The sequence below is a fragment of the Echeneis naucrates genome, chromosome 14 (assembly GCF_900963305.1).
Source record: "Echeneis naucrates chromosome 14, fEcheNa1.1, whole genome shotgun sequence".
NCBI lineage: Eukaryota > Metazoa > Chordata > Actinopteri > Carangiformes > Echeneidae > Echeneis > Echeneis naucrates.
In genome coordinates, this window is record NC_042524.1 from 18,370,195 (window position 1) to 18,385,782 (window position 15,588).

General features: G+C 43.0%; 1 protein-coding gene across 1 annotated transcript in view; it reads right to left on the reverse strand.

Annotated features, from left to right (window-relative positions):
• Positions 1 to 3,435: 3,435 nt before the first annotated feature.
• LOC115054588 (Down syndrome cell adhesion molecule homolog) overlaps positions 3,436 to 15,588 on the reverse strand; it is a 79,137-nt gene continuing 66,984 nt past the window's right edge. The window contains exons 16-33 of the mRNA XM_029519858.1: positions 15,339 to 15,409; positions 14,106 to 14,349; positions 13,648 to 13,794; positions 11,068 to 11,223; positions 10,643 to 10,776; positions 10,346 to 10,499; positions 9,826 to 9,943; positions 9,513 to 9,676; positions 9,324 to 9,422; positions 9,050 to 9,238; positions 7,955 to 8,245; positions 6,363 to 6,539; positions 6,247 to 6,277; positions 6,004 to 6,119; positions 5,745 to 5,894; positions 4,976 to 5,173; positions 4,516 to 4,818; positions 3,436 to 3,880 (exon numbers count right to left, since the gene is read on the reverse strand). Coding sequence (XP_029375718.1) covers positions 3,501 to 3,880; positions 4,516 to 4,818; positions 4,976 to 5,173; positions 5,745 to 5,894; positions 6,004 to 6,119; positions 6,247 to 6,277; positions 6,363 to 6,539; positions 7,955 to 8,245; positions 9,050 to 9,238; positions 9,324 to 9,422; positions 9,513 to 9,676; positions 9,826 to 9,943; positions 10,346 to 10,499; positions 10,643 to 10,776; positions 11,068 to 11,223; positions 13,648 to 13,794; positions 14,106 to 14,349; positions 15,339 to 15,409 — 3,122 coding nt within the window. The 3' untranslated portion in view covers positions 3,436 to 3,500. The remainder of the gene's footprint in view (positions 3,881 to 4,515; positions 4,819 to 4,975; positions 5,174 to 5,744; positions 5,895 to 6,003; positions 6,120 to 6,246; positions 6,278 to 6,362; positions 6,540 to 7,954; positions 8,246 to 9,049; positions 9,239 to 9,323; positions 9,423 to 9,512; positions 9,677 to 9,825; positions 9,944 to 10,345; positions 10,500 to 10,642; positions 10,777 to 11,067; positions 11,224 to 13,647; positions 13,795 to 14,105; positions 14,350 to 15,338; positions 15,410 to 15,588) is intronic.

A 15,588-nucleotide genomic window follows, 5' to 3' on the forward strand; every position in this document is an offset into this window, starting at 1 on the left:
ACTTCAGCTGGAAATCCTCATTCACTGAGAGAAAAACAAGACTCAAGAGTGAGTGTAATCATCCAAAACACTTTCCAGAAGCACAACGTGTCAGTGCAGTGCAGAGATGAACTGCTGTGACTTCTTCAGGAGGTGGGAGCTTCTGTCAGTTCAGAAAGAAGAATGCGACCCTGGCTGTCCTCACTGCTGTCACGATGTGACTCCTAAAATCAAACTTCTCCTTGCTCACTCCACAACACTGTTCGACACAGATTAGGAGCCACTTTTTCTTCTTTTTGTTATCATTTAATGTCAGTGATTGTCACCATGGAAATATTCATCTTTAAAAATCTGTGACTTCTATTAAGCTGATCTAAGAATGGCCTGAGACAAGTGACCAGTCTAAAATATATGTGGAAGCAACCACTTCCTTTCAACGGCAGGGAATCAATATGGAAATAAATAAACGAAAGCAAGAAGAGCAGCAGCTGTCAGCTGCAGGAGAATACGTTGCTCATTGCTCCACTTCTGCATCGAGACATGCCTCTATGTTCAAATACAGAATCCTTTCCAAGTGTAAAAGGCGACAGCTTCATGTTTCTCCAGCTGATCAGAGGAAAGAAATCAGTTCAGCCTAGACAATATTCATGACAGCAGTTATTAACTGTAGAGTGTGGTGTCTTTTTTTTTGTCACCATGCTTAATTTGTTGTTGACTTTGGAGGAAGATAGTTGATGTAGTTGTCATGCTGAGTAATGTGGCCTCCTGCAAACCCCTGTCTTGTGATATAAAAGCATGGAAGCAATTTAGCAGGCAGGACATGTGAGGCCCAGGCAGGAACTTCACAATGGCAGGTGGGGAGATCTTCAATTAATGAGTCAGTCCAGGAAGGAATTTCTTTGCAAAGGCTACTCACTTTACACTTTAGATTTAGATTTGGGATGCATCTTTTCAAGCTGCTGGCATCACATAGGAAAGAAGTGACATTTTAAAATCACATTTAATCAACCTGCAACGTTCGGCACAATCTGATTAGAATTTGCTTGTACCCGCTGGGGTGTGTAAAACAGAAGTGCTGACCAGGGACAGAATGTGTTCTTGCACCTGAGCTGCCTCACGTTCCCAGGTTGTGCTGTTATCACCTGAGGGAGGCACTAAAGTGTTCTACTGGCTCTAATAAAGGTTCCATCTGAGCTCATAAGTCTCTTGCTCCATTTTGTAGACTTCAAACAGGCTTTTGTGAGTGCGTTGCTTTGTCTCTGTCCTCTGAGTGAACACTCTGTAGAGTGTATAGTAAAGGCAGGACCCAGGTTCAGTTTTTATAAAGCTACATTCAATACATATTACTGGCTGTGTTACATTCTGGTGCTTTGACACTTTGTCACCTCCCGCCTCAGCTTCTTCTGTTGCTGTTGACAAAAAAATGACTCAGTATTCAAGATCCATCAGAAACATGTCCACCTGACCCAGGCTTATGGCTAGTGGGCTGCAGCCTATCCCAAAACACAGTGAGAAAAACACAAATAAGAAAAAGGGTTCATTATGAGGGTTTTCTGCCTTTGTCCTAAAAGACGCCAGGTTGCTCTGGACATAAGAAAGAAGAACTGGATGAAGTCTCACGCTGCAGGTTGGTGTTCACTGGAAAGATTTGAGGAAGAGGAATTAGTGAGACAAATCTTTACAACACTGCCACCTGCAGCCAAAAAATCTGAGCTTGGACCACAGTGGTCTGCATGGACAACACCAGGAAACCATTGCAGTTGAGACACAACCTGTAAGATGTCTCACTGCTGTCACCATGAAACTGGGGTGAGGACTCTGGATATCCAGCTGAAGAGAGAGTGGAGCACCACCATCAGTCATGCATGTCAAACCCGTGGAGGACACGTTGGGGAACAGCCATTTTATTAATCAAATTTGAACTTTGTGTTAGTTTCTCTTTATTCCAGTGCCACCATGGTGAACACTCATGTTAAAAATAAAAAGTGACATTTTTTTTTTTCTTGTTAAAATGTATAATCAGAATGAAGACAGTTAATCATAGAAACTAATCATAGAAACCGACATAATGACCTCACAGCATTTTGGATCAAACTCTTCTCCCTTCAGGCTAACTCAAAGAAAGAAACAGAAAGAACAGAAATGGGCCAGGGCAGACAGGAACAAAACAGCTTTTTACGTATATCTACTTTTTTTTTTCTTTAGATACTTCCCATAGACATTATAGGATTGGTTTGAGGGGGGGATTCTGCTGGATTGTCTCACGTTTTTTCCCTGTAGAGAAGAATCACTGCAATGCAGCAACAGTAAATCTACTGAGGACAGTGAGAGCCTTGAAGACTCTACCTAGTGCACTGAGAGTAGGGGGATCTATCTGGACACACTTGAGTCTGGGTGTTGTGAAGTGCAAACCATTAGTTCTCTAAACCCTCCCTGTTCTAGCTAACGTCATTTACCACCCTGGCAAATAAGCAGTGGTAAACTACACCTGAATACATAGCTGGAGAGCGTCCGGCCCTGTAAGTATACTCACAACATAGTTATTTTCTTCATTACAGTACAGTATAGAGCATTTTCATATAATTTTCATATCTTTTTTCATATTGCACCATCAGAGAATGGGACACAGAGAAAGATCAACAGAGACTCCATTTCCTAATTAAAACGAGATATGTGCAAACATGACTAAGGACTTTATTAACCAATTCAATTCTTCCCTGTAATATCCACAAATAAAAGTGATTTCTCTTTTTATATATATATTTATAGTAATAAGAATAATAAATCTTCACATTGGATCATTTCATAGTGTGACAAAATGCTTGACTGGGCTGTCCAGTCACAATCGTAATCCTCATTGTCTTTTAATTGGTCAGTCCCCATGCATCCATAGGAAATAGATTTTTTTTTTTTCTTCAAAAAAAGTAACAATTGGAGAGCAGCTGAAAAGTTTGGACTGGTGTCAATTGCTTTCATTCCAAGATTACTCCCAAGTTTCATTCAATGTTTTAGAAGGATATTCCATAGGAAAAAAATGACTCCAAATCGTCATCTTCCACTCCAGAAAAAAAACCAAAACAAAACATGTCCGGGTTCTTATGAAAACATTGTAGCAATGGTGATAATAGATCATTTGGTAATCAATAATTAATGATCATTAATAGCTGACAACTAACAATTAATAATCACTGATTAATTATAAAGAATTAACAAGAATCAAGACTAAATAATGCTCCGTTCGTTACTCAATTAGTTTGGCAAAGCTCCGACTGGAGTCATTTCCGATGAGTGAATCTTTTCTCAAGTGATACAAAAAATGAAAGAAAGAAAAAAAAAAAAGAAATACAAACAAGAGAGAAAAGAAAGTTCTAAAATAAATAAAAGGAGATTAGTAAAAGTGACCCCGCCCCTGGAGGGAGGGACATATATACAGAACTGCGTGGCGAAAGTCAGTTTACTGCACTTGAGTGTTAAGTCCAGTGCTAGAGTGAGTTCTAGTCTCGCCCTAGGTGCCCCTGCTGTTATACCAGCGTGTAGGACTTTGCGTAGGGGTTGCTGCTCTGTTTGAGATGTCCGCGTGAGTCCAGCAGGGACTCCTGGGAGGTGCTGAGCTTGGCGGCCTGGGCCAGCTCTGAGCCCTCTCTGTGAGGGAGCGTGGCTGCAGAGCCAGGCTGCCACTGGGCCACTGGGTCCCTGCTGGCCTGAGGGGCCTCCGTGGGCGTTGGGGGCGCCATGCGAGAAGGCCGCTTCAGCGAGCGACTCTTCTGGGGCTCCAGACAAGCCTGACCCATGGCAGCTCTCTCCCCACTAGCTGTCCCCCTGGATGACCCTGAGCAGGACATACCTCGGTTCAAAAGGAAGTCCATGCGCAGGTATGGAGGAAGGTGAACCAACTCGCCCCCTGCAGGATGACACAGACCAACAGCGTTAAATATGAGAGAACACGCATGCAGACATGCCTGCCCGACAACTCATTGGCGCTTTGTTCACTTAATAGTCTCACATGTGAGAAAAGTACTTCTCACTTTTTGAAGGATGTTTATTGAGTATCCTTACACTGACTGACTTCTTCTGCCCCTGTTAATCTCAGTGTGGCCCTCTGCCCCCCGTCCTGTCACTGCTGATTTAACCACACATACAATATTCAACCAGAATATTTTGTAGCGTCACAGCACAGGAGGATATTTGCGTTAATCCTATCAAGTCTGTCTTTCAATTCAATACATCACCTTATTCATAGGGTTAGATCATTTGGCCATGAAATTTTGGTGAATTTCTCTGCTGACAAGGAGAAGTTAGATCTGCCACATTGACAGAGGTAAGTGTTTGATACTGAATCAGGGCGGAGGAAATGCATTAACATCTCTAAATAGAGACAAACATCAAAATTAATCCTTTAGTTTCAGTGTCAGCCACTGTTAGTGTCACAGTTAATGGATGGATATTGTAATTAGAGATGAAATTAAGTTTAGAGATTATTGTTGGGTCTCTGGGTGTCGGGCTGAAAGAACTTGGCTCTGAGCAGCATGGCCTCACCCGGTCTGTGGGCCTTGGGCACAGCCATATTCATGACCCGGCTGACATCCTGAGGCTTGGGCGGGGAAGCAGTGAAGCGGCAGATGCCTGATTCGGACGGTGTGCTGGAGGTCAAGCTGTCGGTGTAGTCATTGGTGCCTGCTGTCATTTGCTCCGAGGAAGTGTCAGAGATGAAGCATTCGGTGATGGTGAATTTGGCATGGCGCAGCTGCTCCTCCATCTTGGCATGCTCATAAGCCCTGGCGAGCTCCTCGTAGGTGGAGGAGGCACTCTCTGTTGACACCATGCTGCTTCTTGCTCGGTCTGATCGTGGGCCAGAGTTAGTGGAGGGATTGATGAGAGGAGTTAGTGGCACACTCATTTGAATGTTACTTAGTACAAGTTGTGTGACAGCAGATAGAGGCCTGTTAGAAATGGTGAGCAGTGTTAGAGCTGTTATACTGACGGATCAGCTGCTCACCTGTGTCCTGAGATGGGCTGACGCTGTAGCTGTCACTCTCTTTGTCGACAGAGCCTGCAACTCTGGGTGTGGGCAGCCTCCAGTCAGTGCTGAGAGTGTGGGAGGAGACAGGGGGGTGAGGCCGGTTCAGAGTCCACTGGCTGGCATAGCGGTTGCGAGCAGCTGGGCCGGCCTTGGCTGTGCGGCGGGCAGTTGGGTCTGAGAGTTCAGAGGATAACACACGGTGTTCACGCAAGTTTCAGTAAAAGGTTCTCGAAAATGAAATAGTCATGGTGACAAAGAAAACTCTTCAAAAACCTGGAACTTCACTTCTGAACATGAACAGAGAATATGTCTGAAATATAGTCCAGATCAGAGCCCAGAGAGATGTCATCATGTGAGGAATATGTATTCTTCCACACAATAACCTCACACAGTGGGAAATGGAGAAAATGGGTGAATGCTGAGTGAAGGTGGTGCTACTGGAATGCTATGTAAAGAAAAGCAGAGCTTTCAGGTGAGCTGTGAGGGAAAGAGAGTGCCAGCTGAAGCAAATCTCCAGGGGGTATTGGATACATGTTGCAGTGACGAGTTTGTCATGTGAGTAAAGTGACAAATCAAGTTGACTTAAATTTGTTCTGTATACTCATTGAACCGTTCAACATTCAGCAGCAGTAAAAAAGGCTCAAGTACCAAAAGCTGCTCAGAAAAGAAGCATGGTTGCAAAAACAATAGAAATGAAAAAACATAATGTAATGAAGTCAAAAAAAGGAGTCCGTACTGGACTTACTGGTTCCTGGTCTGGCATCGGACACATCTACCAGTGGACCGGTGGCTTGGGAGAGGGACTGGTAGTGCACAGTGTGGGTGACTGTGGATGACTTCTGCTTCTGTGTCTCCCCGAAGTCGTTATCAGTCAGTAACACAGTGGACCTGTCGTCTGTGGGCACACGCAAGCTCAGTACTTAAACAGATTCCTTCCCTGTATGAATTTAAAACAGCAAGCTGCAGACTGTTGGTCAGAAATCAACCAGCTGCAGTGAGCTTACCAACAGTCTCCATGGTGTCTCTCTCCTCTATCAGGAGCTGGGCTCTGGGGATGTCAATGTGCATGCGGAGCGTCTGCTGCTGTTTGTTAATTGGTTCTGCCGGACGTGTGTTTTTACTGGAGGAGCAAAACATGAGCATATCAGTTAACAGCAATTCTTCCTGTAATCAACTCTGTTCAGACAAGTGTATTGTGTTAAGACAATGTTGTGAATCGTGTAGTATCAAAGCAGGTAACTTGTTACCTCATGAGCATCTCAGCCAAACTTTTTGCATCTGGAAAACAAACAGAAAGTCATTTCACTTGCTAAAGATGGAGCAAACAGAAGCAAACACCTGATGTTATTGTGCCTCATCTCACCTCGGAGCCTCTTGAGCCTCTGCTCCCTCCTCCTCCTCCTCAGCACCAGCAGCCCAATGAAGATTACAACGATGCCCACCAACACACAGGAAATGGTAACCATCATTTTCAAACCTTCACCGCCCCCTGAGTTGTCCTCACTCACATTAGGTGCCTTCACCAAAGGTGCGATGGTACCTGTGCAGAAGTCACATGTATTATAGAATAAACTGGTGCTTCTGAATGAGAGCTATCATGTTGTGTGAAAGCTGATTAGGAGCTTCCACGCTGAGTCATGCAGTGGCAGCTACGTAGGGGTAAATAGGGGTTATTTTGAAAAATGAAATCCAACAATGGTTCATTGGTCATAACTTTTAGTGAAGCAGTTCAGTTATGCTGCAGTGAAAAAAGAAAACTGTACATAAAGTAGGTGCGTAGCATTTTAACAAGACCGCTGTTCTTTTGTGTTGTTCTTTTCTTCCTGGTTTGAGTTCCGTTTGTTTTACACATTAGAAGGAAGAAAAACATGAACATTTCTATTGTTCCATCTGGAATTTATATTATTTGCAAAGATAAAGTTCCTTCGTTTCACATATTTGATAATATATAAAATCTGGGAATGACTTGCCGAATCACGTTAGATAAAAAAAAGATGACACGATACTGATCCCTGATTCGCTGCTGATGTTTCTTGGACGCACACAGATGCATCCCGTGAAGAATCTTATTCAAACCAATTAATTTTTTTTTTCTGTTTTACCGGCGTCCTTCACTTCGGGAAGTGAATAAAATAAAATAAAAACCATTTTAGAACCAAATAAATATTTAAACAACATTTGATTACTATTGACAGTCACCCACAGAGTGATATAGCATGATCTTTTAATAATTATTTGCATTGCATGTAAAGCATTTTTTGTTTTTTCTTTTAATTTTCATCTCTTGATTTGATGGGGGGGCTCCCTCCACTGACCAGCCGCCACTGCTGCTCACTGTTCTCCCACAAGCCCTAGCACCCTGTTTAAATCCGCCCTTGACCTCTTGCTGAATGGGAATGAAAATCTGGCTCCTCTTCTGCCAAACTGTGCGTCTTAAATAAGGGTGTACTCATGCTTCACTGAGGCAGTTTCAGTCTGATTTCACCCCTCAGAAGCTGTGAGATGCAGGTGAAGGTGTTCAGGTCTTCAGAACTGGTGGCTGTTGGACATCGCTCGCGCGGTGCAATATGAACTGTTGGCACTACAATCCTTCATCTCAAAGGAAATGATTAAATGATTTAACTCTGGCGGTGGCATTCAGTGAGTTTGTGATGGAGGTGTCGTAATTCGACACACAAACTGGCTGCTGCCACAGGAGTGATGATGAAATGTGTTCTTTTACTGCCCAATTAATCAAAGGCCATTCAATCCCCTCCATTGTCAAGTGCTGCCTTAAACAGAAAACATGATCTGTCCTCCTTTTCTCAAACCACTACTGTTAGCCAGATTGAGACCATTTATTACACATTCTCTATACACTCAGTCTCAGTGTTCACATCTCCAAACCTCTGGAACAGATGGTGAATCATAATTGTGTCTGGGCAGCCGCCATCCTGTGTTTCTGTGTTAACTCACTGCCATCGTAGCTGAGCGTTGCAAACTTGACTCTCTTCTCAGCGTAACCGGCGCTGTTGTAGACTTTCATCTGCAGCTCGTACCAGGTGGCCTCCTGCAGGTCGTACAGGATGTAGCTCTTGGTGAGGGATGTGCGCTGCGCTGTGGTCCACGTGGGCGAGTCCACAGGCCGATATTCCAGGGTGAAAGAAGTGATAGGGCAACCACCGTTATTCCAGCCATTCAGGTTTATCTTGACACGAGTGGCGTTGATGCTAGTGAAGAGCTCCTGTTCTTTAGAGTACTGCGGTTCTGCAGAAGGAAGGGGAGGAAAGCCTCAGTGTTTTAGCCCTGTAAGAATACACCCTTGACAAAGTAAAAAACTTCACTGCACTGTCAGGATAGTACATTACACATTGGTTAATCTCATACTTTGTGTGGTGATACAACAATTTACACATCCTGTTGTCAAACAAGCAAAAAATAATCAGATGGGTATTTGAAGCTCAAAAATAATAATACAATAATGCATTCTCCGTGGTAAATGTTTTAACTGTGAATAAACCATGTATTTATATCTGCCCACTCATCCGTGTTTCAAACATTCCAATTTATAGTTCACACACCAGTACTTCGCTTTTGAATGCTACGACTGCATTGGTATTTTTCAATTTCTGCTCGTAGTTTAGGTCAGTTATCCTCTGTCAAACCAAGACTTAGTGACTTAACAATATTACTTTCTGTCTTCATACCCCCCAGTGATTTAGCATGGCGCATGGTGTAGCAGTCAATTACTGCTGCACTTTTCTCACTGGTGTATCAAATCAAACTATTAAATCAAAGTGTGCTCCTCATTGATATAACCAGCTCCCAATGGACCAAATCATTTCAAACTGTAAATGCCTTTAAAAGACATACTACAGATTGCTCTGTTCCCCACTGCGTTCTTTTAACCATTTAACCTTGCCCTTGAATTACATGTTTATTTGTTTTTACTGTGGATTTTACACAATTTTCTAATTATGGCTTTTCATTTTATTTCTGTTAACCACATCAAATGACCACTGTGTCGCTTGATGTATTGAAAGTGTAATATTGCAATCAAGTAAAACCTACCCTTCCCATGGGTCTTTGCTTCAATGATCTCACTGATGCGTCCTGGCCCCACTGCATTCTGGGCAGTGAGGGTAAACTTATACCAGGTGCCACACTTGAGGTTCTCGAGACGATAGGATCGCTCACTGGGACTGATAGCAAAGTTCCCCCACTGTTCACTGTTGTCCTCTGAGTACTGCAGAATGTAGCCTGCAGGCAGACATGGGCGGGAATAAATGTGGAACAAACAAAAACAAGAAGGAATTTGAAGAAAAGAGTGTGATGAGTGTCTGACCTCTTATGGAGCTGCCTCCATTGTCTCCTGGGATCCACGAGAGGGTAATAGAGGTGGTGGTTGTCTTGGTCACTGTGAGACGAGGCTGGTCGGGTGGAACTAGAAGAACGAGAACAAATGACTTGGTTGCCTCTACACAAATAACTACGTGAACAAATGAACTGCTTGCGCACATATTGTGCTGCTTACCTTGAACCTGCAGGTTGAGGACAATCTTGTCAGACCCAAAACTGTTACTGGCCACGCAAGTGTAGTTCCCAGAATCCTCTGCTTTCACTGTGCGTATAACAAGGCTGCCATTACTGTGGACGCTGCGGCGACTGTCAATCACAACAGGTGCTGGAGTAGCATTGCTGAAACAAAGATGCATTTGGGATCAGCTTTGTGTTTTCACTATCAATGGAAAGAAATAGAAATCATATTTAAACCAGAAATTGTTAACACACTCCTCCCCTCCACTTCCTACTTTGTGTTCTATGTTTTAAGGCTGATGAGTACTCACATCTCCTTCAGCCACTTGATGGATGGGGATGGATCACCAACTGCTTTACATGGCAGAACAATATCTCTCATCCAGGGGGTAGTTACTGTCCTGTTGAAAGTCAATATCCGAGCTGGAGCTGCAAAAGTGCACACATCCTCCATCAGACCACACAAGAAATGTAGCAACAAAAACATGTTTGAGTTGGGGCTACAAGCTCAAGAGGGAAATCTGACGTCTCTCTCTGTCTGAACAGTGGAGCAGAGAGCAGAGGACATCCATCACCTAGTCCTAAGACAAGGGCTGCATGTCCTACTAAGGGCTGTTGTCCTGACTCCAGACACCAAGGGGTGTATCAGTGTATGCAATCATCTTATCAGCTCTCACCAAGCATGTTCACGCTGACAGAGGCAACACAACACTTCTAATGCATGATACCGGAAACAAATGGATATGTTTTCTGGCATCCACGTGAGCGGAGAGAGGTGGGGAAACACTGGGCAGGGTAATCCTCTCAGTGTCACTGTCAGAACTCACATACCCTCAGCCATGGGTTTGACGGTGATGATTTCACTGGCATTTCCACGGCCTGCAGCGGTGACTGCTACCACCCAGATGCTGTACTGCCGGTTCCTACTCAGGTTGGGGATGCGGTAAAAGAACACATCTGGGGCCGCCTCAAACTCACTGCTCACCTGGACAAGGGAAAATATTCACTACTGTGTCAGTTAGTGCTCTATATGATAGAATTAAAAATGTAGGGAAAATGCAAGAACATTGCAACAACCTTTACTTTAAACTGTTCACAATTTTATACAATGAAAAATAATGTGCCTACCGTGGGGTGCGGGTTGGAGCAGAAAACTGTGTACTTCCTGATGATGCCATTCACTTTGAGAGGGGGAAGCCAGGATACAAACACCACTGAGTTGGATGCAGCTGCTGCCTTCACTCCTGCTGGAGGGCCAGGAACTAAAACAAGAAAATGATCTCTGTTGATTTATTTCCCACATTAAGATAATATCACAACACAGAGTTTGTATGCTGCTTTTTACACTGATTATAAAATGGCATTTGGACAAATGCCTTTTTGCTGAGATAGAAGTGGGTTCATTTATAAGACTGAGATATTCTCAGTTTACCAAATCTGATATTTCCATGTGTAATGTCAATACTTGGGACTTGATGGTTCAATTTAAGTGAGTTTGCATCACAAGTGCTATCTGACAGCTGCCCATGTGACTTTTATTTTTATTTTCTTACCGTCCTCCTTGGTGCGAGTGTAAATCTGTTCGCTGCGAACACCATCTCCAGCTCTAGTGAAGGCTAACACCTGGATACTGTAGTTGGTGTACTTCTCCAGTCCATCCAGCTCCAGGGAGGGCTTTGAGGTGGTCACGTTCCTGATCTCTCCCAGCTCTGAGGACGGCAGATGCAGCAGAGGAGAGCGTTTAGGGATGAAGTAAACTTTGTGGGGGGTCTGTCTCAGGTCAAAGACTATCCAAAGCAACTCATTCATTCATCTTCTACCGCCAGGTCACGGGGGTTGCTGGATCGAATCCCAGCTCACATAGGGTGAGGGCGAGGTACACCCTGGACAGGTCGTCAGTCCATCCTCAGTCTAATTATTCAAATCTCTTACAGTAAATAATGCAATTGACTGGAGGAGCTGAGACAGCTCCATACATGTGACTCACATATTATATAGCAGATCACATACATAAAATAGTTGTCAGGCCCTTGGGTGTCATAACACAGCCTTGGATATAATGCCATATTCAATCACAAAGTTTAAACAACCCTGCATCCCATGTCTGCTGTGGTGGCTGGCCTTGACTGGCAAGCTGCTAACTCAGCTGTTAGGGTCTGAATTATTGATGTCACTGCTCTCTGTCCATATCCTTTGTCAAACTGGACACGCACCCTAGCTCTCTTTTCACTTCCTTCCAAAGACCTACGAAGCCAGCCGCATTTCTTCTTCACTGGCTTTTAATTAGCATTTAAAATACCCACCACACAGAAATTTTACAACACAATTAATGGCTGTGTGTGTATAAGAAATGTTGTTGTGTGCTTGCCAATCGCCTTGCTACCAAGATATACCAATCAGGAAGTTATTAAGAATTCTAGATTTGAAAGAATGAAACAATGAAAAGATCAATCAATTAGTCATCAAAATTTTGCAACTTCTGTGTTTATGACTTGCCCGCTGCTCTAATGTGTTTTTTTCATAAAACATTTGGAATAAGACTTTTTACTCTGATAAAGTACCATTTTTACTGTTCTGTAGACATGTTATACATAAAGAAATAAAGACATAAATACATTAAAAATAAACCAAAGCCTTTATTTGGAAGTGGAAAAGCACATTACCCAGCCTCAATATAGCCCTGTGTCTTACTGTCAGCGGTAACAGTGTTCACAACTAAGCTGTTTACAGCAACACTGATACTGATACGATTGGTTCAAAAGGGCTTGCATCCCCCTCTGCTGGTCAGTAACATTATTTCTTCTCATATTGATGCACGTTCACTACGTACTGTGCAATGTGCATGTGAAGGCATTATATATGCATATATTTGTACATATCAGTAGCCAAACCATTTAAAAATAAAGAATGCAAAGGTTTGAGAGTTCAGCCTCTGAGCTACAGACTGTTACCATGCAAACTAATCCTGTCTGTCAGGTCCTGAGTGTTCATGCTCTATAGGCAGGCCAATATGATGTGACAGTGCAGGGGTCAAAGGTAATTGTGCTGTCACAACCAATCCTACTGACACAAACCCAGCATGCGACAACGACATGACATGCTGTCTCACTTCCACAGGACTAGGCAGACTTTTAGTCAACAGCAGGGGTTACTTAAATACTCACAATACACTTTGAGTAAGAATAAGATAATTATAGCTGGACTAGCAGCCTTTTTTAGGTTATGGTGTTTGCAGCATTCATGCAATTGCATTTTACATTTTGCAGAGATCACCAGTTAAATGAATAAATATATACTGACTTATATCCCAGCAGGATGCCATACTAGAGCAAACTAGAAGATGATGTCAGTATTTCTGCTACACTCTGCTATGGTTCCATAGATATTCCAAGGTAAGACACAACATCTAGTCTGTTCTCTTTGGCAATCTGTAGTGGTTTTCTATATTTTAAGATTGGGTGGAAAAAATAAAGACCGGATTACTGTTCAGTGAACAATATCCTTTAAGCCATCGAGGGAAACATTTGCTGGGATAATATATTGTTTCATATTTTCCATTGTTTTTTTTATTGATAGTTTCTTTGACTGTCCGCATTGTTCCCATTTTCTGGTGATACATGAGACAGATTTTTGTGTTGCATCAAATTCAATACTCTTCTTGATGTTTTCTTGGAGTTTGGACGAAACTCTGTTCTGTATCAATCAGTGCAGACTCAATCTGAGAGGAGACTCAGTATCAAACAGATCACAACCAGAGTGATTAATCTGTTTATGTCTGTGCATGGGAGCTGTCAATTTGACATCTATGATACCTGATGGTTTCTTTCATATTAAAATGTTGCTTTGATGAATCACATTTGCTGAACCTGTTACTACAGTGTGCAGGATGTTTTGTTTGATCTGTAGACTGATCTCCAACAGTGCAGAAAACCGGTCGTATAGTCAAGGTCGTTATATTCGGTTTATTTGCTGCTGAAACCTTTTTTATTTTCTCTTAAATATTTTGATGTTTGAGTCTGTGGCTTTTATACCTACACACATCTTTTGTGGACTCTAAAACCCAAACACATTTTGCTGTGCCAAAATCACAGTGAGCCTAACTGCATAAGTCGTGTGCTGGTTTTAGTTTTTACCTCCGTCAGGCAGATTGGCCCAGTAGATGACTCTGAAGCCCAGCAAGTTGCCATTCAGAGCGTCTTTGGGAGGGGTCAGCCAGGACAGAGAGATCACCTCTGGAGACGTGGCTGTGGCCTGGACATTCTCTGGAGGACGACTGGGCACTGAAGGGAAAAAACCAGGAGACAGACTTTAAGAGCAGTGAACTAACATCATGTGGCAGCACCTTCTGATCTCCACTAGGTAGTGATATATCCTCACAAATCTCTCCAAAATTAAACCTTGCTCTCTGCCTCACAAAGAGCAGCATGGTCGTAGATGCATTGCGTTGAGAACACAAAAGGGTATAAAACATCAAATAAATACAGCATCAAGTTCAGTGATATATGTAAAAATAAAATGCAGACTTATGTTACTGTAAGATTTCTTAATGAATGATGTCTTCTCAGTGCCGACTCCACAATACACCACATACCATCCTCCAGTGTGGTGGAGGCCACCTCTGTGGAGGACGGCCCCGTCCCGGCACTGTTGCTGGCTTGCACCACGACTCCATACTGTGTGAACTTCTTCAGGTTGTCCAGCACGAGGCTTTCTGCATTGTCCCCAGTGGTTTCAACGCTGATCACACTGAACTGGTAGTTTCCACCCGAGCTGTACTCTCTGTAGCCCACTTGGTAGCCTCGGATGGCCCCGTTCTGCAGGTGCTTCTTTGGAGCCTGAGAGAGGAGCGATTATTATGGCAAGAGTAAAGATATCACTGTACTTTTCTATATTACACATCTAATAGATTTTGCCCTCACTGTTGATATTAACTACAACGCTTGACTAAATAAGATCATAGATGATATCAATAATTTCATAATCACTGACGGTATCTTTGTTTTCACCTGACACCTCCCGTTCACACCTGGAAAAAAATGTATCTTGGATGATCGATCTCATGCAGAGAATATGCATAATACATGGAGGATTTTTCCAGATCTGATTGGTCAATGTGTCTACATAATGAATGCAGCGCAGCTAGATACAAATAGACTCCAGACATTTTGGAGAACCTTATGCCAACGGTATAATAACTCTTCAGCGCTTTTTGTCTCTCCTAACAACTCCAAAGTACAAACTTAAAATGAGGCGGAACATACAACAGCCAACTAGTTCCTCTCTCCTACTGCTGCATAGATGAGAAGAAACATTTCTGTTGAGCAGCCGTATTGTTTCCTGTGTTACAGCAGAATGAGACAAAGTAAAATGTGAAAGGTTATGTGAAAGGCTACATGAAAGGTTAATTAAGATACATTATGGTGTCTGCGTCTGTAATTCTGCAATAGCAGATACAGGGTTTAATACAGATACACGGACAAAAGGCGCACAATGAGAAAATAATTGTAACTTGTAGAGAACCAGAAAAGAGAATAAAACTGGCAACGCACAGAAACGGGTTATTCAGCAGCACCTGATAGAGCCTCAATGTTGTTTGCCTGCAATACCCTGATTTAAATTCATAAAACAAGGTCACACCTGGGAGCCGACCAGTGCAGTTTCAGGCTAAGCAGTTCATTTGCTACAGCAGAAGGTTTAATGTTATATTCAGTGTAATTGATGTCAAGGTGAGGACAGAACTCAGTCACTGCAAATTGGAAATAGCAATTGTTAGCCTCAGACCAAACCTCAGGACTGTCACATGCACAAATACACATCAGCTTACCCTCCAAGTGACTCGAATGCTCTGAGAGGAGAGAGCTTCCAGCTGCACGTCCTGAGGTGGTCCATCAGGAGCTGAGATCATATCAACAACACATGCAACTTATGAATCTGTGCACATCCAACACACATCTCAAAGATTAGAGTGAGGGAGTCTGGCTCTGGCTACTTTATCAAACATGAAAGTTGAATTTATAGGTGGATTCTAAAAATGCGCTCTGTGGGGGGTGGCAGGGGCATGGAGGGGTTAAGCC